The sequence below is a fragment of the Ovis aries genome, chromosome 3 (genome assembly GCF_016772045.2).
Source record: "Ovis aries strain OAR_USU_Benz2616 breed Rambouillet chromosome 3, ARS-UI_Ramb_v3.0, whole genome shotgun sequence".
NCBI lineage: Eukaryota > Metazoa > Chordata > Mammalia > Artiodactyla > Bovidae > Ovis > Ovis aries.
This window is the reverse complement of record NC_056056.1, coordinates 205,022,535-205,045,272: the sequence shown is the minus strand read 5'-3', so window position 1 is coordinate 205,045,272 and position 22,738 is coordinate 205,022,535. Positions and strand designations below refer to the sequence as shown.

General features: G+C 36.4%; 1 protein-coding gene across 3 annotated transcripts; it reads right to left on the bottom strand.

The window, feature by feature from the left end:
- Positions 1-5,567: 5,567 nt before the first annotated feature.
- On the bottom strand, positions 5,568-22,290 carry LOC105613001 (killer cell lectin-like receptor subfamily I member 1). Of its 3 annotated transcripts, XM_060413423.1 has the most exons (8): positions 21,750-22,124; positions 16,458-16,727; positions 13,556-13,654; positions 13,337-13,405; positions 13,123-13,197; positions 8,289-8,440; positions 7,813-7,916; positions 5,568-7,010 (listed from the first exon to the last, which is right to left on the bottom strand). In XM_060413423.1, exons 2-8 carry the CDS (start codon positions 16,657-16,659, stop codon positions 6,899-6,901), a joined length of 813 nt encoding a protein of 270 aa, XP_060269406.1. In that variant the 5' UTR covers positions 16,660-16,727; positions 21,750-22,124; the 3' UTR covers positions 5,568-6,898. The 3 variants fall into 3 exon arrangements, with proteins under 3 accessions (XP_060269406.1, XP_060269407.1, XP_027823672.1); XM_060413424.1 differs by lacking the exons at positions 13,123-13,197; positions 21,750-22,124 and adding an exon at positions 22,230-22,290; XM_027967871.3 differs by lacking the exon at positions 13,123-13,197.
- Positions 22,291-22,738: the final 448 nt, after the last annotated feature.

Here is a 22,738-nt window from a genome sequence, read left to right as displayed (position 1 = left end):
CATGATCTTAGTTTTCTGAATGTTGAGTTTTAAGCCAAATTTTTCACTCTCCTCTTTCAGTTTCATCAAGAGGCTCTTTAGTTCTTCACTTTCTGCCATAAGGGTGGTGTCATCTGCATATCTGAGGTTATTGATATTTCTCTTGGCAATCTTGATTCCAGCTTGTGCTTCATCCAGCCTGGCATTTTGCTTGATGTACTCTATATAAGTTAAATAAGCAGGGTGACAATATACAGCCTTGACGTACTCCTTTCCCTATTTGGAACCAGTCTGTTGTTCCATGTCCAGTTCTAACCGTTTCTTCCTAACCTGCATAGAGATTTTTCAGGAGACAGGTCAGGTGGTCTGGTATTCCCATCTCTTTCAGAATTTTCCACAGTTTATTGTGATCCACACAGTCAAAGGCTTTGGTATAGTTGATAAAGCAGAAATAGATGTTTTTCTTGAACTGTCTTGTTTTTACGATGACCCAGCAGATGTTGGCAATTTGATCTCTGGTTCCTCTGCTTTTTCTAAATCTAGCTTGAATATCTGGAAGTTCATAGTTCACGTACTGTTGAAGACAAGCCTGGAGAATTTTGAGCATCACTTTCCTAGTGCTCAATTGTGTGGTAGTTTGAACATTCTTTGGCATTGCCTTTCTTTGGGATTGAAATGAAAACTGACCTTGTCTAGTCCTGTGGTCACTGCTGAGTTTTCCAAATTTGCTGGCATATTGAGTTGAGCATTTTCAGAGCACCATCTTTTAGGATTTGAAATAGCTCAACTACAATTCCATCACCTCCACTAGCTTTGTTTGTAGTGATTCTTCCTAAGGCCCACTTGACTTTGCCTTCCAGGCTGTCTGGGGTATGTTTAGGGGTATAGGAAGTAAGAATTTGGACATGACGTACTTAGTACGGTCATCTAGGTGAGAGATGATAGTGGCCTGATAAACAAAGATGAACATTAAGGAGAAGGGGATGACAGAGGATGAGATAGTTTGTTGGACATGAGTTAGTGTAAACTTCGGGAGTTGGTGATGGACAGGGAGGCCTGGTGTGCTGCAGTCCATGGGGTTGCAAAGAGTCAGACACAACTGAGGGACTGGACTGAACTGAACTGAACTGAACTGAACTGATAAACATTGGTTGAGTTGGTCTGCTGACAGATTCCAAACGTATTTAAAGATGTGTGAGTCAGAGATGTCAGGGATGCCTCCAAGATTTTTTTTGGTTCGGGTTCAGGTTAGGGTTAGGGTTAGGGTTAGTAATTGTAAGAATATTTGGAATTAACTCTGAAGGTGCATATTTGGAATTCAATTTTAGATATGTTAGATAAACGTATTAAACATTTATCTATCCACAAGATACCACACGACGGTATTTATACATGGTTATCAAGTTCAAATGAGAGGTCCGTGCTGGGGATGCAAGTGTAGCATGAATCATTGCAGAGACATTGTCAATACTATGAAGCTGGGAGTGACCTTCAGGCAATCTAAGCCTGAACTTTTGCAGACACAAACGTTTAAGATAATGGGGAGAAGAGGGTGATGAGGAGAGACTACTAAGAAGAGTGGTGAAAGAGACATAAGGAAAACAGTGAGGCAGGTAGGATCATGGGATACCTTTAATAGAAGTGCTACTGAGAGCATCAGCAGAATTTGAAAGTTTGGTGACTTCACACAGATAATTTTGTTATTTAAAAGTATTACTCACTATTGGTTAGATTCAGGACCATTTAGAGAAAATTAAAATTAAGCAACTTTTTCTCCTACATATTGCAGCCTCCTTCCCCTAAAATGTAAAATCTATGTTCCCTAATCAAGGCTATGGTTTTCCAGTAGTCATGTATAGATGTGAGAGTTGGACTGTGAAGAAGGCTGAGTGCTGAAGAATTGATGCTTTGGAACTGTGGTGTTGGAGAAGACTCTTGAGAGTCCCTTGGACTGCAAGGAGATCCAACCAGTCCATTCTGAAGGAGATCAGCCCTGGGATTTCTTTGGAAGGAATGATGCTAAAGCTGAAACTGCAGTACCTTGGCCACCTCATGGGAAGAGTTGACTCATTGGAAAAGACTGTGAGGCTGGGAGGGATTGGGGGCAGGAGGAGAAAGGGACGACAGAGGATGAGATGGCTGGATGGCATCACTGACTTGGACGTGAGTCTGAGTGAACTCCAGGAGTTGGTGATGGACAAGGAGGCCTGGCGTGCTGCAATTCATGGGATCGCAAAGAGTAGGACAGGACTGAGCGACTGAACTGAACTGAATGCTTGTGGTTGGTGCTTTGTTACATAAGTAAATATTGAAGCACCTTCAGTCACTAAAGTTTCAGTAACAAAAGATAAAGCAATGTTTCTGGTCGAAACCTTGTTAATTCTCTGGTCCTGGTTACTTGGGTGTTGTATTTGTTTCCTAGGGCTTCTGTAACAAAGTAGCACAACTTGAGTGTCTTAAAAGAGGAGAAATTTTTTTTTTCCACAGCTATATGAAGATAGAAGTTCAAAATAAAGGTGTCGGCAGATCCTACATATGAACATATTTGATTAGGCTTCTCTCTAAAGAGAGAAGTAACTTTAACTTGATCATATCCACCAAGACCCATTTCAAATAAGTTCGTATTCTCAGGTCCTGGGGGATTAGGACCTAACATATATTTATATGTTGGGATCTCAACATATAAATATACAACAAATATATTTATTTTGTGAAAATTAAACAAGCTCTACATTAATAGTCTGTGCAGCTTTCTGCATGTTTTATTTACAGTATGAATTTGGTTAATATAATAAATGCTTCCATTACATTAGGAAAAAATTTAAATACCTAGGAGTATCTGGAGTAAATGCAAAAAGATATTCACTATTTCTATGTAGAAAATTATAAAGTTTACTGAAAATTATTAAAGAAGATGTAAATTACTAGTGATATCTCTTGCCAATTCATTGAAATATTTACTTACATTATAAATATGCAAATTCTGCCCAAAGTAATCTTAACACTTAGTGCAACTAAAACAAACACCCTATCATTGTTTATTCTAGACCTTAGTTGATTATTTCTAAAAATTTATAGTAGGGCAAAGAGCCTAGAATAGATATATTATTCCTAAAAATGAAGAATGGTAAGAGAGAATTCAGCGTGGTAAATACAAAGTTACATATTATAAAAGTGACCTTAATTTAGATACTTGATAATGAAATAAGTCAGACAGAGACAAATAAATACTACATGATATCACATACATATGGAATCTGAAAAAGCCAAATTAAGAGAACAGAGAGAGAAATGATTGTCACCAGGAACTGGGAGTGGACTGTGGAAATACTAATCAAGGACATAAATTTCCAGTTATAAGATTAACAGGTTCTAGGGATCTAGTGTACGGTATGATGAATAAGATAATAATATTGCAGTATATACTTGGAAGTTGCTAATAAACTAGATCTTGAAAGTTTTCACCACAAAAAAGAAATGTATGTCTGTGACCGGACAGACGTGCTAAGTAATGCAATGATGATAGTCATTTTGCAATAGAAAAGAGTCAGATCAACATGCTTGACTTACTCAATGTTGCATGTTGATTGTATCTCAGTAAAACTGTGGAATAAAGTCTTTGTGTCCATCAAAGAGATACTACTTAAAAAGTGGGGGGAAAAGTGAAAACATGGAAAAATGTTTGCTGCAAGTGTAACCAACAATATGGGGACAGCCCCACCTATCAGTGTCCCCTAGTAGTCATCCTATGCTGTCCACAGAGTCACCCCTGGAGCATATGGCTCCGGTGACCAGAAAAGTCTGCTGCTGGCCCCACAGGACGTCTCTTACATAAGACCACCTCTCCAAGAGCAAGACGCAGGACCAAGCTACCTAATACAGGGAAGTAAACACAGAGAATAACAGAAAATGATAGAGACAAAATGTCCTAAATGAAAGAGCAAGGTAAAATCAGAGAAAAAGAAGGAAAGTGGATACGACCAATCTATCCAACAGAGTTCAGGAAAATGATTATAGAGACACTCAGTGAGCCCAGGAGAAGAAAGGATGAGCACAGTATTTCTAATGAGAGTTAGAAAATAATGGAAGAAACACACAAAGCTGTAGAATTCAAAGAATCAACAACAGATTAGATGCCATACGAACAGTTCAGTTGTCTGGAAGAGAGAGTAGAGAAAAGCACTTAAGTTGAACAGAAAAGGAAAAAAGGAGAAAAGACTTTTAAAAATCGAGGACAGTTTAAGACACACATTATGCAATGTCAAGTGCACGAACAATTGCATCATACAGATCCCCAGTAAGAGATGGAGCAGAAAACTCACATGAAGAAACAGGAGCAGAAAACTTCCCTAACCCGAGAAACAAATATCCCTGTCTGGGAGGACAGACGGTACAAAAACAAAGGGGTCCCCCAAAAAACACATTATAAAGATAGTGGCAACAATTAAAAATAAAAAGAGAATATTATTAATAAAATCATCAAGGGAAAAGCAACTGGTATTGTACAAGGGAGAGGCTTCCCTGGTAGCTCAGCTGGTAAAGAACCTGCCCGCAATGCAGGAGACCTGGGTTCGGTCCCTGGGTTGGGAAGATCTCCTGGAGAAGGGAAAGGCTCCAGTATTCTTGGCCTGGAGAATCCCAGTGGACAGAGGAGCCTGGCAGGCTACAGTCCATAGGATTGCAAAGAGTCAGACAAGACTGAGTGACTAAGCACAGCACAGCAAAGTACAATGTACAAGGGAACTCCCACAAGACTATCATTTGGCTTTTAAACAGAAACTTTGCAGGTCAAAAGATAGGAATGCTATATGCAAATTGAATAAAGGAAGTTCAGATCAACATGATGGAGTAAAAGAACATAAAGCTCACCTACTCCTTCACAACATGTCAAAAATACAACCACATGTGGAACAATTCTCACTGAAACCTAGCTGGAAACTGGCAAAAGGACTCCTGTTTAACCAAGACTGTAAGAAAGATACACAAATAATCAAGTAGGAAGGGAAGAGAAGTGCTTGAGTCAGGACTGGAGTGGACTCAGAGGAAAAGGGAGATTATACGAATGGAGACCCACTCTTGGGATTGGATGGGTCAAGCCATGGATTGGGTGACACAGTCTGGAGTCCTATGTGGGGCAGACAAGTACCTGGGACTGATTGTAAGACTACTAAACCAGATGGAAGGGCTGTGGGAAGCCTGGGCTTTGTTCTTAAGGAGTATGCATGAACATAAGCATACTGGTTTGCCTGCAAGACTGGACAAAGGTTTATAAATCTTGCTATTTCTTGTTTTTCCATTAAACCTCACCAATGCGTGCCGGGGTCCAGCCCCCGCAGGGTCCAGGGGAACCTGAAGGAAAAACGGCATCGTCGGATGATTAAGAGAGAGATAAGGAAAGAATATTGTAGATAAGAAAATAGAGGAGAGAAAGAGGCTGATATTCCTTGGTTTACACAGAAAGCTAATAAAGTCTTAGAAGCTCAGGCAGGAAAGTGAACGCAGGCAGCCTCTATGCTCCAAGGGATCAGCCTGAAAAAGAAAGTGAGAGAAAAAAAGAGAAAAAAAAGAAAAACACCGGATGACCAAGCTTTTTTGAGCGAGGCCCAATAGCTTTATTTTAAAAGGTACTTTTATACCTTGTCTTATACATAGAGGGAAATGAAAGATGCAAAGTCATACAGAGTCAGCCCAAACATTACATCTGTTTTGTCTTTATCGAAACCAGGATTTTTTTTGCAAACCTTTCCCAAAAACAATATTGTGTACATTATCTTCTGGCCTTGGAGGCCTGTGAACATTTTATGACCCTCTTTTGATAAAGCCTGCTCAACCAAAAAGCTTATTTTCCCTCAAAGTGTTTTTTCTTTATATTTTTAATCTATGTCAGCCTCAGAAAGTATTAAACAAGATCCATTTCTCACAGAGCAAAGGTGCAGTGAGTTACAAGAAGGAGCCAATTAGCTCAAAAGTCTGATGTGGTTAATTTCAAGGCTACACTTGTTTTTCTTACTTTCTAACTATGTTAACTAATGCACTCCCAGGTGCACAGTGGATAAGAGATATGGAAACTTAGCAACAAGCATTGGCCCAATAATGAAATCCTACATTAGCATTACTCTAATAACTTTTAACTCTTTAAAAGGCTCCATGTTTTAGGCTTTCCATGCCTTTCACAGTTGGGAGGCTGCGAATAATCACATGTGTAGCTGCAAGAGTCTGGATAGACCCGCCAAGCAAGCTAGAATGCTAACAGAGGGGGTTTGATTTGAAATATTCCTCTCATGTCCAGGAGACTTATTAGCTATAGCCCTAAGTTAATTTTCTCCAGAGAAAGATGGTCAGGGCTAGCCCCCTGTTAATGTCAGAGGAGTTGGTGAAAGTCATGAAATAGTAAAACAGACAGATTTTGGTTTTGGGGTAGATGCTCGAGAAAGCCTAGGGAGCCCCATGAGTTCTGAAGCCTTGCTTAACAGTTTTCTTCCACATGACCTTGTCGTGGGTGAGGTCTCCCGTGGTGGCTCCCGGCAAATGTGGTTTACCACTGTAAATCTCTTGAACAATCTTAAATGTCTATTTCATGCCAGAACCCTAACTGATATAGGTAGAATTCCTTTTTAGTTTTATATCCCAATTTTTACAATTTTTTTAGTTCATAAAGGATGTTTGCTAACTTTATTACATAAATAATTACTAATATGAGCTCTCATAAGGAGACTACTTACTCCCAAGGAATTTATGGGTGGTAAAGTTTCCTCACTTTGAGTACATTTAAAATTTGGAAATGTAACTGAAGAATTGTGCATGCAGTAAAAAAAAAGTTTAAGTAATAACTAATAAAATTTTATAAAAGCAGCAACATATTTTATGCTCTTTAATTAATTAGGATTCATTAACAACTTGTATTAGCAAAATTGAGCTGCTATACACTAAACTCACACACGTAACTTTTCCCAGATGAACAGTTAGCAGCATAAACATAAATTCCATCAATATATGCACAACCATCTTTCTCCATTTTCAGGAATTCAAACCTGAAAAAAAAATTAAAGCAATAAAATCTTCAAATGCCAATTTTATCTCAAGTTTAAAATTAACAAAACAAACAAAATGAGAAAGAATAAATGAACAAATTAAACAAAATAAGAACAAACCCCTGAAGATTGACAGAATTTAAACTAAGTTTAGCAGTTGATACTAAACAGCATCTAATCCTGTTTGTTTAAATAGAATTATAAGCCAAATGACAATTTATAAGCCAAAGGAAGAACTGATCCTGAAGCTGTAGCTCCAATACTTTGGCCACCTGATGTGAAGAGCTGACACATTGGAAAAGACCCTGACATGGGGAGAGATTAAGGGCAAGAGGAGAAGAGGGCGATAGAGGATGAGATGTTTGGATGGCAACCCTGACCCAATGGACATGACTTTGAGCAAACCCAGAGAGTTAGTAAAGGATAGGGAAGACAGTCCATGGGGTCACAGAATCAGAAATGACTTAGTGACTGGACAACAACAAAAGCAAATCACAATGATAAAACTATGATAGAAATGTATAGATTTATAAACTTGCTGAAACTATGCCCAAATTTCTCCTAAGAGTCCAGTAAAGTTAACAATGTAAAGGTTCTAAAGCTGAGATTATGTAGAAAGAACTGACACTTTTCCCCCAATTAAATCCCACAGACTGATCCTCAAAAAACATAATGATTTCCTTTATCTTGGTTCCTCTTTCTGTTCCCTACACACATAAAACACACACACACACACACACACACACACACAAACCCCAGATATAATCTCAGGAAAGTTCAATTATCAAAACACTGTACATACAGGTTTTCAGTTACTGCGGTGCCATCTTCCCATAACCAGGATTCACTTGTTTCATTCATTTTGAGACCTATCCATCCTTTTACTCCAAGCATTGATAAAATTTCCTATTTGGAAAAAATCATAAACCATAAATGTGTACATATTATAATACACTCCTTTCTGACTCAAAGATTATTGGTTAAATTTCTCCCAAGGGCTTGCACACATCCACTTAGTATTAATAAGAGTTTTTCTCAAGATATCTCATTAATTAATGTACTTTTTCCCTAGCATTAAATGTTCAAAAAGTGGAGTTTCTCTAATTTTTCCCTAATAAAACTGAGTCAAAGAAACAAAATATCATAGACTTTTGAGAACTTCAGTTTTCCCAAATTATAGCATCAATCACTAATGTTTTCAAACCAAATACAGTTACAGTATAACAACAACAACAACAAAAACAAACAAATAAACAAAAGCAGAAGTGTTTCCCCTACCAGCTCTCCCTTGATATCGATCTTTAGAAGGTGGGTATCTAGCTCTTCACAGGCAGCATGGCTCTCCATCCAGGTTTTGGTTTTACTCGAAAGATGATAATAACTACTTCCAAATCCAATCCAGTGAGCTGAACAATGGTCACAGGAACATTCTAAAAAGTAGAAATATGTTTAATGTGTACTCTGTACAATAAGTCACTACTACTAGCACAATTCCCATATCTTCCTATCTGTTATACAGATGGATATTAGGTAGAAAGCAAAATAAGCATTTTTTTGGTAACATATCTGGACAAGATTTAAACAAAACCATAGCTAACTTCAACAATACATGAACCATGACCTTCCAGATGTTCAAGCTGGTTTTAGAAAAGGCAGAGGAACCAGAGACCAAATTGCCAACATCCGCTGGATCATGGAAAAAGCAAGAGAGCTCCAGAAAAGCATCTATTTCTGCTTTATTGACTATGCCAAAGCCTTTGACTGTGTGGATCACAATAAACTGCGGAAAATTCTGAAAGAGATGGGAATACCAGACCACCTGACCTGTCTCTTGAGAAACCTATATTTAGTTCAGGAAGGAAAAGTTAGAACTGGACATGGAACAACAGACTGGTTCCAAATAGGGAAAAGAGTACATCAAGGCTGTATATTGTCACACTGCTTATTTAACTTCTGCAGAGTACATCATGAGAAACGCTGGGCTGGAAGAAGCACAAGCTGGAATCAAGGCTACCGGGAGAAATATCAATAACCTGAGATATGTGATGATACCACTCTTATGGTAGAAAGTGAAGAAGAACTAAAGAGCCTTTGATGAAAGTGAAAGAGGAGAGTGAAAAATCTGGCTTAAAGCTCAACATTCAGAAAACAAAGATCATGGCATCTGGTCCCATCACTTCATGGGAAATAGATGGGGAAACAGTGGAAACAGTGTCAGACTTTATTCTGGGGGACTCCAAAATCACTGCAGATGGTGATCGCAGCCATGAAATTAAAAGACACTTATTCCTTGGAAGAAAATTTATGACCAACTTATATAGCATATTGAAAAGCAGAAACATTACATTGCCTACAAAGGTCCATCTAGTCAAGGCTATGGTTTTTCCAGTGGTCATGTATGGATGTGAGAGTTAGACTGTGAAGAAAGGTGAGCGTCGAAGAATTAATGCTTTTGAACTGTGGTGTTGGAGAAGACTCTTGCGAGTCCCTTGGACTGCAAGGAGATACAGCAAGTCCATCCTAAAGGAAATCAGTCCTGGGTATTCATTGGAAGGACTGATGCTAAAGCTGAAACTCTGATACTTTGGCCACCTGATGCCAAGAGCTGACTCATTGGAAAAGACCCTGATGCTGGGAAAGATTGAAGGCAGGAGAAGGGAACGACAGAGGATAAGATGGTTGGATGGCATCATCGACTTGATGGACATGGGTTTGGGAGGACTCCGGGAGTTGGTGATGGACAGGGAGGCCTGGCATACTGCGATTCATGGGATCACAGATTTGGACATGACTGAGCAACTGAACTGAACAATATTTAGCTCATGTTTTTAATTTTTCTACTTAAATTTTGTAATAAAATTTTATCTATAGGGAAAATGCATTATAAATATGTTTTTTGATCTGATCAAAATTATACATGCATATCGTAGTCTAGTGGCTAAGACTCCGAGCCCCTGTGCAGGAGACCCAGTCTTGATCAGTGGTCAGGGAACTGGCTCCCACATGTTGCAGCTAAGAGTTTGCATGCGGCAACTAGAAATATTCCACATGCCACAAAGATGATGGAAAATCCCATGTACTGCAACTAAGACCCAGCACAGTCAAACAAATAAGTGAATAAATAAATGTCATAAATAAAAAGCTAATCAACATATAACCATATGAACACAAAAAGCAACTAATGAGCTGTTTCACTTTTGTCAAAATTTTTGCTGTTAATTTAAATATTCCTTGCCATTTCCTTCTCCAGGAGATCTACCCTACCAAGGGTTTGAACCTCAGTCTCCGGCATTGCAGGCAATTTCTTTACCAACTTAGCTACCAGGGAAGCAATTTAAATACACAGAATAAAATTCAGTAAGTAATTTTCTAAAACTTATACTTCAACAATTTAATAACCATGTAATTTGTGTATTTTAATAATTTTTATAATCATAAAAAATGTAGACTTAGGGAGGGGGAACAATATGGTGGAGTAGGAAGACATGGAACTCATTTTCCCACAGGCACATCAAAAAAATATCTACATGTGTAACAATGCTCAAGAAAAACTAGCTGGAAACTGGTAGAAGGACTCCTATAAAATCAAAACAGCAGGAAATGTGTAACCCAGTAGGATGGGGAAAAGGCTTCGTTTCAGGACCTGCACCACTGGGAGGGATCTGATACAAGGAGAAGGACCTTCACCCTAAAGAAAAAGCAGGGTGAGCCACAATCTGGGCATTCCAGTCCTAGGTCCTGTGCATGGGAGACAAGCCCCCTCATCTGCTCAGACAACTGCTGGGACAGATAGAAGTACTGGAGAAGCCTAGATAGACTCTACTTATGTGTGTGTAGAGATTTCATTCTTTTTCATTACTGAGTAGTCCATTATTTACTAACCCACGATTTGTGATTCATTCATCTGGAGGTTTATATTTGGATTGCTTATAATTTTTAGTTATTATAAATAAAGTGTCTCTAGATATTCTTGTACATGTCTTATGTGGACATAGGCCTTCATTTCTCTTTTTTAAGTGTCTAAGAGTAGGCTTGTTAAGGGGTTGTGCCAGTACAATTAACTCCACATCCTTACTAAAGCTTGTTACTGTCAGTCTTTTCAAATTCTAATCATATTGGTGGTTATGTAATGCTAACTCATTGGGGTTATAATTCGCATTTCCTTAATTTCCTGTTTGATTTCTTTTTATTTTCAAATTAGGTAAATGAAAGGAAAACAAAAACACAAACAATGTGAATGGCTAATATTTGACATTCATAGGTTGTTTATTTTTTCTGAGAGACAACAAGCAGTTTCTCAAGTCAATCACTAATTTAAATAAAAAATTAACAACTGATGTATCTAGTCTCTGTTTATTGCATCTGTTGAGATTTTCTCTTTTTACTCAGAGAATTTATTTTTAATTAGACTTGAAATTAGTTCTTTTCATCTTTTTTAATCTTTACTTAGACTTCCACTTTCATAATTGTTGGGTCCTTTTAAATTTCTTCCGTTCAGTTCAGTTCAGTCACTCAGTCGTGTTGGACTCTGTGGCCCCATGAACTGCAACACGCCAGGCCTCATCACCATCTCCCGGAGTTCACTCAAACTCATGTCCATCAAGTCGGTGATGCCATCCAGCCATCTCATCCTCTGTTGTCCCCTTCTCCTCCTGCCCCCAATCCCTCCCAGCATCAGAGACTTTTCCAATGAGTCAACTCTTCCCATAAGGTGGCCAAAGTACTGGAGTTTGAGCTTTAGCATCATTCCTCCCAAAGAACACCCAGGGCTAATCTTCTTCAGAATGGACTGGTTGGATCTCCTTGCAGCCCAACAGACTTTCAAGAGTCTTCTCCAACACCACAGTTCAAAAGCATCAATTCTTTGACGCTCAGCTTTCTTCACAGTCAAACTCTCACATCCATACATCACCACTGGAAAAACCATAGCCTTGACTAGACAGACATTTGTAGGCAATGTAGTCTCTGCTTTTCAATATGCTATCTAGGTTGGTCATAACTTTTCTTCCAAGGAGTAAGGGTCTTTTGATTCCATGGCTGCAATCACCATCTGCAGTGATTTTGGAGCCCCCCAAAATAAAGTCTGACACTGTTTCCACTGTTTCCCCATCTATTTCCCATGAAGTGATGGGACCAGATGCCATAATCTTCGTTTTCTGAATGTTGAGCTTTAAGCCAACTTTTTCACTCTCCTCTTTCACTTTCATCAAGAGGCTTTTTAGTTCCTCTTCACTTTCTGCCATAAGGGTGGTGCCATCTGCATATCTGAGGTTATTGATATTTCTCCTGGCAGTCTTGATTCCAGCTTGTGCTTCTTCCAGTCCAGCGTTTCTCATGATGTACTCTGAATATGAGTTAAAGAAGCAGTGTGACAATATACAGCCTTGACGTACTCCTTTCCCTATTTAGGGAGTGTTAAACCAAAATATTTTTATGTCATGCTCAAACTACTGCATTATTTTTATTACTTCCCTTTTATTTCTTTCTTTGTCCACCACCCCCCCTACCCCGCCCCCGCTCATAGGAAATGTTCATCAGGAATACTCATGAGGAATGTCTTTGGCCTCAGCGACAAAGGGACCCTACCCTTTTGGTTTTAGTGTATGGAAAACCTTTCTTGGCAAATGCATCTGTGCTGAGAATCTAACACTGTTCTTGAAAAAGGAAAGATTTCCTTGAAAGAAAGTCAGAGGGGAACCATCCTGACTTCCTGAAAAAATAGGCTCAGAAATAGTCTCTCCCTATCTCTCGCATTCTTTTAAGTGCTGAATTTACTGTTAGGACTGAGTAAACTTGCAGTAAGTGAAAAAAAAAAAAAAAAAAGAATTCAAAACAATAACAGCTTTCTATATCATAGCCAAAATATCAATGTATAAATAAAATTAATGTATTTTAATAAAATCAAAATTCTTCTAACTCCATAAATGCTAGAGGAATCATCTCCATCAGGGAAAGCTAGAAACAGAAAAATGTTATTGAGACATAACTCCTTTGTTTTTCATTCGTTTTCTTTTCCTTTTTGCCATCTTCACCCATTTCTCTTGCTCCCACCTTAACATAATTTTTATGCCATTTTTCTCCTAAAAATAATCAAATCACAAACAACAGTTACCTATTATACATAATACTTTGGGTCTTCTTGCATTCTCCTGTGTCATCTTTCTCATCTTTCCCAATATTAATAGTTCTGTGATAAAAGATTAAACATACCATAAGAGGATTTTTTTTTCTATCTGATTCACTGAAGTTTTGTGGATGTTAGGAAAACAAACCTTTTAACCCTAATAATCAATATTAGAAGTGGACCAAACAGAGAGAGTACTCACCACCATTTTTAGATGATAGAGTGGGAACAGGTGACAGTTTTTGATTTCGGTCTTCTTTGTTGGAATATACTATGGCAAAAATCATGGTAATAATTAGTTCTGTTTAGGATAAAATAATTAGGACAATAAAAATTCAGTCTTGATCACAAATCATTGAAACGTATTACGTGGTTGATATATTGACTGTACCAAGGACAGATTATTTTCTTAATTACTTACAGTTTGCAAGCAAGACACACACTGTTGTCAACAAAGCCACGCACAAGGTCCCCAGGCTGGCAGTTATCACTTGCCAGACTATAGATCGGTGGTGTAACACTAAAGGAAACAGAAACAATGATGAAGTTTCATCATTTCCCACAAATCATCAAATATGAAATTTAAATCCATTTTGTTTCACTCTCAGAGGGCAGTCATTCATTTTCCAATCCTTGTATAAGTTCTTTGATACCCAGATTTCCTCCTTTTTAGCTTTTTCTTGACTTCAGTTCTTTCTGATCCTGTTTGATGCCCCAGGTATGTCACCTGACTCACCCGCATCTTTGCATATTCCTCGCCTAGTCATCTATAAATTATCGACTCTGAACAATTTGAAAATATACTCTCAGCTAGGAGACTTGAAATACACCTAGAGAAAACAATGTTGTCATGCAAAAAAATTTTTTTCAAAATTCTATGTGAATATTAATATTCACCCATTAGCCAATCAATCAGTCAAGGGGGAAATAGCAAAGCACATTTTTGCTCTTTGTTGAGATAAGAAATAATTATCATAAATTTTACAAAGACATACAAGTATGTTCACCAAGTTTTAATCCAGACACATGAGAACAGGAAATGCACTTGTATAAAAAAAAAAAAAAAAGACATTTTACTGAAAGCTGGAGGAAAGTAAGAGCTAATTATTTCTTGAAGTACAAAAGACATGGAGGAAGTCACCACTTGGGGTTGTTGTTTAGGCACTAAGTCTTGTCTGACTCTTTTGTGATCCTGTGGACTGTAATCCAACAGGCTCCTCTGTCCATGGGATCCCCTAAGAAACAATACTGGAGTGGGTTCCCATTTCTTGCTCCAGAGGGTCTTCCTGATCCAGGGATCAAACTCGAGGAGAGTTATCAATAAATGATTTCAGATGACAGGAAGTTTGATGTATTCATGGAACTGAAATTATAGTCTGACTGGAATTCAGGGAGCAAAGGAGGGAATGGAAGTGGAGAGATAACCTGTAAGACTATAGGATTATTATCGTTTTTAACTTTAAGAACAATTTGAAATCTTTGCAGACACCTATTTTAAAAAGATATGGCCATTTTTCTTGAAACATAAGAAAGGATTGAAAAATGTTTAGAGTGAAAGATGAGAGCCTTTAAGAGAGTCTGTGTCAGTATTCTTCCTGAAAGCAGGTAGACATCAGTCCAAGAGAGAAGCAGGTTATTTGAACATGTGGTCATTTTCAAGATTTTTTGAATGTTTCATGGATGAAAGAGTGTGAAGAGTCAAATTTCCAAGTTTAGAAATTAAACAGCGTTGTGGATAAATATTAGCACGTCTAATCTTCTTAGTTTTGGTCAATTTCTGCCCAAAGTCCCTCTTTGACTACCAAAAAAAAAAAAAATTATCAAGCCTCAGTAAGACTCTTAACTCAAGCACCAAGAAATTTCTTGTTTTACAAGGAAATTGAAACCATGAATTTCCTTACCTTGACCACCTTCCTGAAAATATGAATGTTCATATATTCTGCCTTACTATATGGATATTCATATAGTCATACCTTATTATCTTCTTTTCAATTCAGAGGAAAAGCAATTTCTTTATGGCCCAAGTTAAAACCTATTGTATGCCCTAATTACTCCATGCCACCCAGTCTCCTTTAGAAAATTTATTTTCTAAGAGAAAGTTTTTCTTTTTTGCCATCTTCTTCCTCATCTCTTTCTATAAATTTTGTCACATTCATCCAGGTTTGGGCTCAGACATCTGAAAATCTAATATAATTCCTTGTTATTCATATAGGTCTTTCATTTATTATCATCATTTCTCTTATGTTGTTTTTTTCTCAGTGAGAATTGTAATTTTCTGGACTAACTTTATTCCCATAATAAATTTCCTTCAACTTCTTAACCCTTAGTTGTAGCTTATATGCTTTTCTTGGCACTCAAACAGAAATTCCAATTTTTTGGACTTTGCCAAACCCCAAATTTTTGGACTTTGCTAAGTCCAAAGAAGTAATTTTCCACTTGTCATGTATTAGACATAGTTTATTTTCTCCTCTCTGGACATGCATTTCATAGGTATCCATCTTGAATCTTCCTCTGCTTAAGTCATATATGTTCTTTTTCTCTATGATAGACTTTTCACCTATATTGTCTCTGTTTGCAATCTTACCTACGATCATGTCTTTCCTACCCTTTTCCATCCTCTTCTGGGACATCTAGTCTTTAAAATCCAATTTCTTTATGGGCATTTTCCTCTGAACTGATCAAGAGACAATTCAAATTTCATATATGATCTGCCTTTACTAGATTAAACACATTTTTCTTATTGGTGAGTAAACCTTATTTTTCTTAATGGAAGGTAAGATGATTAACTACTCAGTTGCTTAGGTTAGAACATTATTATCACATTCTACTCATTTTTCAGCTTTAACTCCAATATCGAATTAATTATTATTATATTTTTCTGTAATCTATCTTTAACAAATTCTGTTAGTTTTTTTGAAGCTAAGTGGTTATTGCAGCTTCATCTTTATAGGTATCATAGTTTTGGATCAGAGCAACAGTAAAAATTCAAAAACAGTTGTGGGACTGAGTTACATTGAACTGAAGACTAATAACAGGAATTATTTTTAAAATTACTTGAAAAATAAGCAGTAGATTTTATACAATAATTCTTACAAGTAATACAATTCTGTAGGAATATTTCAGAGGAAATGAACATAGTGAAAGATTATTTAAGAGACAAAAAAATTTCATGGTAATATCTAAAATGACTAAGGAGAGTTCTGAAGATAGGTAATCAATGTAATGAGGCAATTTTATTATACAATGGCTTTGAAAGAAGTAATTTTCAAAACCCAAGAATCAAGATCTAGCAAATAGCAAAATATAACACTATAATAATGTACCTTTTCCTTTTTTCTGTTTTCTGTGCTGAAGGTGAGATCTGGGAAATTTCAGTTCCATGTAGTCTACTTGCTGTTCTCTTGACTGGACATTTCTCTGATTTGTCTTAGATATTTTTTGCTGTTGAGACTTGGAAAATTTTGGTTCTGCGTAGATTACCTCTTGCTTGTTTACAATACCTTTGTTTTGCTTACTCTTGAGCATTTTTTCTTTTTTTAAACTTAGACTGCTTCAGCTCACTCTGGGTATCTTTCTTTGTCTCTCTTTAATATCTATGCAGTAGAGAAAAGTGAGGGAAAAGGGTAAGTGGTGATTATATCAAATCAGACAGTGAAAAATGCATTCATTCTGAAGTACAAGTAAGCTTTTAGGTGTAACATTAAAAGGGAAAAAAAGGCAGAAAATGGGAGACTAAATCTCCATCTCACTTTGCAGTCCTTATTGAGAAAAATAGTTTTATTCTCCTTTAATAAGATTAATAAGATGCATTTCATTTCCTCTCTGAATCAGGTTTTCAAAGGAGTAGGTTTAAAGCAGATACGTTTTCCTTTTCAACATTCTCTATATAATGAATAATTTCAACAACGTGTGAACTATGGTTAAAATACAGCTATATTAACAAAGGTATAATTATTTAAATTTAATATTAAAATTTTTATTTCAAACCACATTGACATATAGTTCACTGTATCACTGAAATAATTCATTAGGCAGTAGATTCTTGACTAATAGAGGGGGGAAAAAAACCTATGTCTTTCATGAACTGGATAAATTCTACATTTGTATAATAACCATGTATCTCTCCATCTGCCAGCTTAACGTCGTTTTTCTACTTAACTAGATCATATTTTCAAGCACATACACACACAGAGGCAAACAAATAAGCCATCTAAAATTAAGAAATAATACCAATGATTTGCCAAAAAGGGACAAGAGAAATTTAAAGGTGATGAATAAAATTTAAAAAAATTTATTGCCTCATTAATAAAGAAACACAAATGAAAATAATAGAGCACATTTCACCTGTGAGAACACTAAACAATTAATACTTTGTTGAACTGCCAATGATTGTGAGTACAAAATTATCAATACTTATGAAAGCATAAAATAAGTAGAATCTTAACCAGCAATTCTATCTTAAGCAATTTATCTTACAAAATATTTTTTAAATATTTAAAGTTAGGCAGAACCTATCTTTTGTTTTTATTTACTAAGAGCTAAATTGTAAAAACAAAGAACAAAAAGTTATCAACAGAATTCACAATTAAGGAAGTGTTAAAGCTATGGTACATTTATACCCTAGTATACTATTGTTTAATGTAACAGATATTATTTTTATATATTATATATTGTATAATGGAATATATATTATTAAAGCAAAATAATAGATTTCTAATAGGCTGTATCACCCTGCTTATTTAACTTAAATGTAGAGTACATCATGAGAAACGCTGGGCTGGAAGAAGCACAAGCTAGAATCAAGATTGCCAGGAGAAATGTCAATAACCTCAGATATGCAGATGACACCACCCTTATGGCAGAAAGTGAAGAGGAACTAAAAGCCTCTTGATGAAAGTGAAAGAGGAGAGTGAAAAATCTGGCTTAAAGCTCAACATTCAGAAAACTAAGATCATGGCATCTGGTCCCATCACTTCATGGGAAATAGATGGGGAAACAGTGGAAACAGTGTCAGACTTTATTTTGGGGGCCTCCAAAATCACTGCAGATGGTGATTGCAGCCAGGAAATTAAAAGACCCTTACTCTTTGGAAGGAAAGATATGACCAACTTAGATAGCATATTGAAAAGCAGAGACATTACTTTGCCTATAAAGGTCCATCTAGTCCAGGCTATGGTTTTTCCAGTGTTCATGTACATGTACGGATGTGAGTTGGACTGTGAAGAACGCTGAGTGCTGAAGAATTGATGCTTTTGAACTGTGATGTTGAAGAAGACTCTTGAGAGTCCCTTGGACTGCAAAGAGATCCAACCAGTCCATCCTAAAGGAGATCAGTCCTGGGTGCTCATTGGAAAGACTGATGCTAAAGCTGAAACTCCAGTACTTTGGCCACTTCATGGGAAGAGTTGACTCACTGGAAAAGACTCTGATGCTGGGAGGGATTGGGGGCAGGAGGAGAAGGGGATGACAGAGGATGAGATGGCTGGATGGCATCACTGACTTGGACGTGAGTCTGAGTGAACTCCAGGAGTTGGTGATGGACAGGGAGGCCTGACATGCTGCGATTCATGGGGTTGCAGAGTCAGACATGACTGAGTGACTGAACTGAACTGAATAAATAGGCTGTATTTTCAGTGGTTACTTGTAGGTAGAGTTTTTGCATGCATTGCTCTCTATTTTTTTGAAAATAAAAGAATGCATGATACAAGCTATTTATTTTTGTTTGTTTACTTATTTTACACTTTAAAAAATTTTTCAATATTTAGAAGTATTGAATAACAGATATTTTTTAATTTTTAAATATAAATTTATTTATTTTAATTGGAAGCTAATTACTTTACAATATTATTCATAAAACCTTTTCCATATCCTATATTTATTCCTCTATAAATTTACTAAGAGTAAATTTTGAAAAAACTGGGATAAACTTATTTTCAAATTAAGAATTTTTCTCACCTCCTCAAATTGTTTTCTGAAAGTTTTGACGAATTCATTTAGCACCAGCAAAAATTTGGTATTTTAAGAGTATATTGGCATTGTAAGAATGTTGCTGTTTAAATGTTTAGCATAATTAAACTGCCTTTTTCTTTGTCCCAAAAAAGAAAGAAAGATGACTATTGTTTTTGAGAATTGATAATTAAATAAACATGATCTAGGAAATGCTAAAAGTGATAGAATCAGATGGAATATTAGTTCAAATTGAAGCAATACATAGATCGCTAATTTCACAACATATACTTGAGCAAATTTCAAATAAATCAAAACGTTAAATGCAAACCATGAGATGATAAAATTAATAAAACATTCAAAGAAAGTATAAGTAAATAGTTATGTTTCTAATCACACATAGACAAGAAAGAGAATTAGGTTAAATTATAAAACATCATTTTATTGCTAATGTAAAGATTTTTGTCAATAATAACCCCATGAAAAGACTTTTTCTTCATCACTAAACAAAGAAATACAGACTAACATATTAATGATATAGATGTTAACCTACAGAATCAATAAATCAAATTCAACCACACAGAGTTGGACAATGTGCAGGAAAACAGACATTCATTTTCACAGACTTATGGTTAATTTAAATCTTTCCCTTTTGGAAAATAATTAGCTAGTATGTATGGAAACCAAATAATGAAAACATCAACTGATCCAACATTTTAAAATAAATGAGAAAAATGTGGGTTATTTAATAAAAGAGGCTAAACAATTGGAGAAAAGAACAACAGGAAAATTCCAAGACAAAGAATCAAAAAATACAAAAGATAGCTTCATTCATACTCCACACCATTGTTTACAAAATGAGCATGGAAAGTAATTTTACATAAATGATTTTTTCCTAAACTGCAATATGAGTTGATTGTTGATATTAATGTCGAAAATTACATACAATTTTAACTTCTTGAGAGAAGGAAATAAACAGAAACAATCATACTCACCAACTTGAAGAATAAATTTAAAAAGAAACTTTGCAGGAAAGTCAAAGATACTAAACAATATAAAGATATTAAATAATATAACATTGTTGTATGCTGAAAATAAATTTATACAGAGGATAATGTGGTGTAAGAACCTTCAGGGAAGATTCTTGGTTGAAAATAATCTAATAATGACTTATAATCATTTGTTATTCAAAGCATGTGTGAAAAACTACAAAGGAAGTTTTCATGAAACTACTCATTTGTAATTTACCTCCCCCACAAAATACCAATCAGGAAATAAAAAATACCTTTGATATTTCAAAAACCATTTCATAAATTACAAATTTCGAATTTAAAATGCATAAGAAAAATATTACATTTAATGACTGCTTAATAAGAATATTTTAATATCAAGCCTGAGGCCTTAAAGGAAAAGAAAACTGGACAATTGCATATTGTATTAGAGATTACATGAAATAAGAGTACCATGGGATACATGGAAAAGTATGTAGTTATGACAATAGAAATTATTTTTAGGCTTTACTGGTTAAATTATAATAGATAATTCTTAATTCTTGGTTATTACTTGGTGACAGTTGATATCACCACCCAGAGAATGAAGTTTATTTTTACATTCTGTTCATTATAGCATACAATATAGTTTATCAGCTTAATATCAGCTTCCCTGATGGCTCAGTTGATAAAGAATCAGCCTTCAATGCAGGAGATCCCAGTTGGATTTCTCGGTGGGGAAGATCCACTGGAGAAGGGATAGGCTACCCACTCCAGTGCTCTTGGGCTTCTCTTGTGGCTCAGCTGGTAATGAATCTACCTGCAAAGCGGGAGACCTGGATTCAATCCCTGGGTTGGGAAGATGCCCTGGAGAAGGGCATGGCAACCGACTCCAGTATTCTGGCCTGGAGAATTCCATGGACTCTATAGTCCATGAAATCCTAGAGTTGGGCATGACTGAGCGACTTTCACTTTCATAATATAGTTTAATATAGTCATGTGTGTGTGTGTGTTTGCGGGTGTTAGTTGCTCTGTCATGCCTGACTCTTTGCGACCCCATGGATTGTAGCCTGTCAGACTCCTCAGTCCATGGGATTATCCAGGCAAGAATACTGGAATGGTTAGCCATTCCCTTCTACAGGGGATCTTCTAAACCCAGGAATCAAACCTGGGTCCCCCAAATTGCAGGCAGATTCTTTAGTGTCTGAGCCACTTGGAAAGCTTGGTGTGTTATAATAAATACATATAATTTGAAAGACTTCCATGATCGGCAGCTTACAGATAAAAAAGAACCATTTTAATATAAATTTCCAAATGTGTCTCTTAGTTTGTACCTGATGACTGAGAACCACAGTACAGACACCATCTTTTTAAGTCTCTCCCACTTATTTATGACTCTAACATTCATTTTCCCTCCTCTCATCATGGCTTATGTGCTCCCAGGCATCCTCATTATTGACCAGGCTGTTGAATCACAGTATTCTGATCCATTAATGTCCATATGAACCATCCTCTTACATCCTGATTACACAATTTCTCTGTCTCCTCATCTATAGTAACTTCCTCATTCTGCCACAGCCAAGCCCCCCTATGGGAACACCTTGGTCTCTGAATATCTTTAAGTATTTCATCTTAAAAAGTGTCTTATATAAACTTAGCAACCTTCACAAACACTCTTACCTTTCAAGATTGCTCATTTATCTCTCTCCAACATGAAAATTCTCTGATCTCGTTGATGTCTGCAGCCCATTTGACCTCATTCCGCTCCATCAATATGCTTCTTTCTTCACCTTCTTTCTTATCAACCTTGATTCTCTTCTGCCAATCATTAACTTCCTGGAACGTATTCTGGTCCCACTTGTTCAATAAAATCACCCTATGTATGAGGTAAATTATCTGTTCCTCTCTGTCAACACCTGAGATGCCAAGTGTTTTTTAGAACAGATCAGATATACTGCAGTATTAATTCACAATCACCAACGTGAAATCGCTTTAATGCTGCTAGGAATCCTGTTGCTTCCTTCAAGTCCTCATTCTTTCACATTCTCTGAAACTGATTTTATCACCCATTCTCCATTCTTAACAAATCTCTCTTCCACACCCTCTCTTTGTTCTCAGAAGATGACCTATATCACAGAAAAAGAAAAACTAACAGATTACCTCATCTTTCTCCGTGTATACGCATGCATCTTATCTTCTCTCCTGTTCAACAGAGATGACTTCCTTCCTCTTCAATAAAGCCAATTTCAACTATATTTGAATCTATTCACTCCACTGCCCAAGAATCACACACTATTTATCACTCTGCTTTCTTTTTGAATATTCAATATCTTAGTGCTATCCTTCACATCAGTTTTAAATTACAATTTTTTTAAATTACACAATTTTCATCATCATTAGACCTCAATCCCAATAAAAAATACTGTCTTTGCTCTCTATCACTCTAGAAAAATTCTTGAAGTGCCATTGAATTTCATCACTATTTACTATATTTTATTCTCACTACTCAAGCCATTGCATTCTAACTCCTACCTAATGACTCCTCGGCATCAGCACACTGTTAGATCATAAGCGATCTCTCCTTTACTGAATGGATCCTTTATTTCTCTTTTAGTTGAACTTTATTTTTTTTCACCAGCCCCAAGCATCCTGTATATAATAGAATTCAA

Coding starts and splice junctions, on each gene's coding strand:
- LOC105613001 (XM_060413423.1), bottom strand. CDS start 16,659: ATGCTCAAGAGTAAGCAAAACAAAGGTATTGTAAACAAGCAAGAGGTA. Junction 13,655..16,457: donor AAAACAGAAAAAAGGAAAAG/GTACATTATTAT, acceptor TGTTTCCTTTAG/TGTTACACCACCGATCTATA. Junction 7,917..8,288: donor TCGATATCAAGGGAGAGCTG/GTAGGGGAAACA, acceptor TTTTCCAAATAG/GAAATTTTATCAATGCTTGG.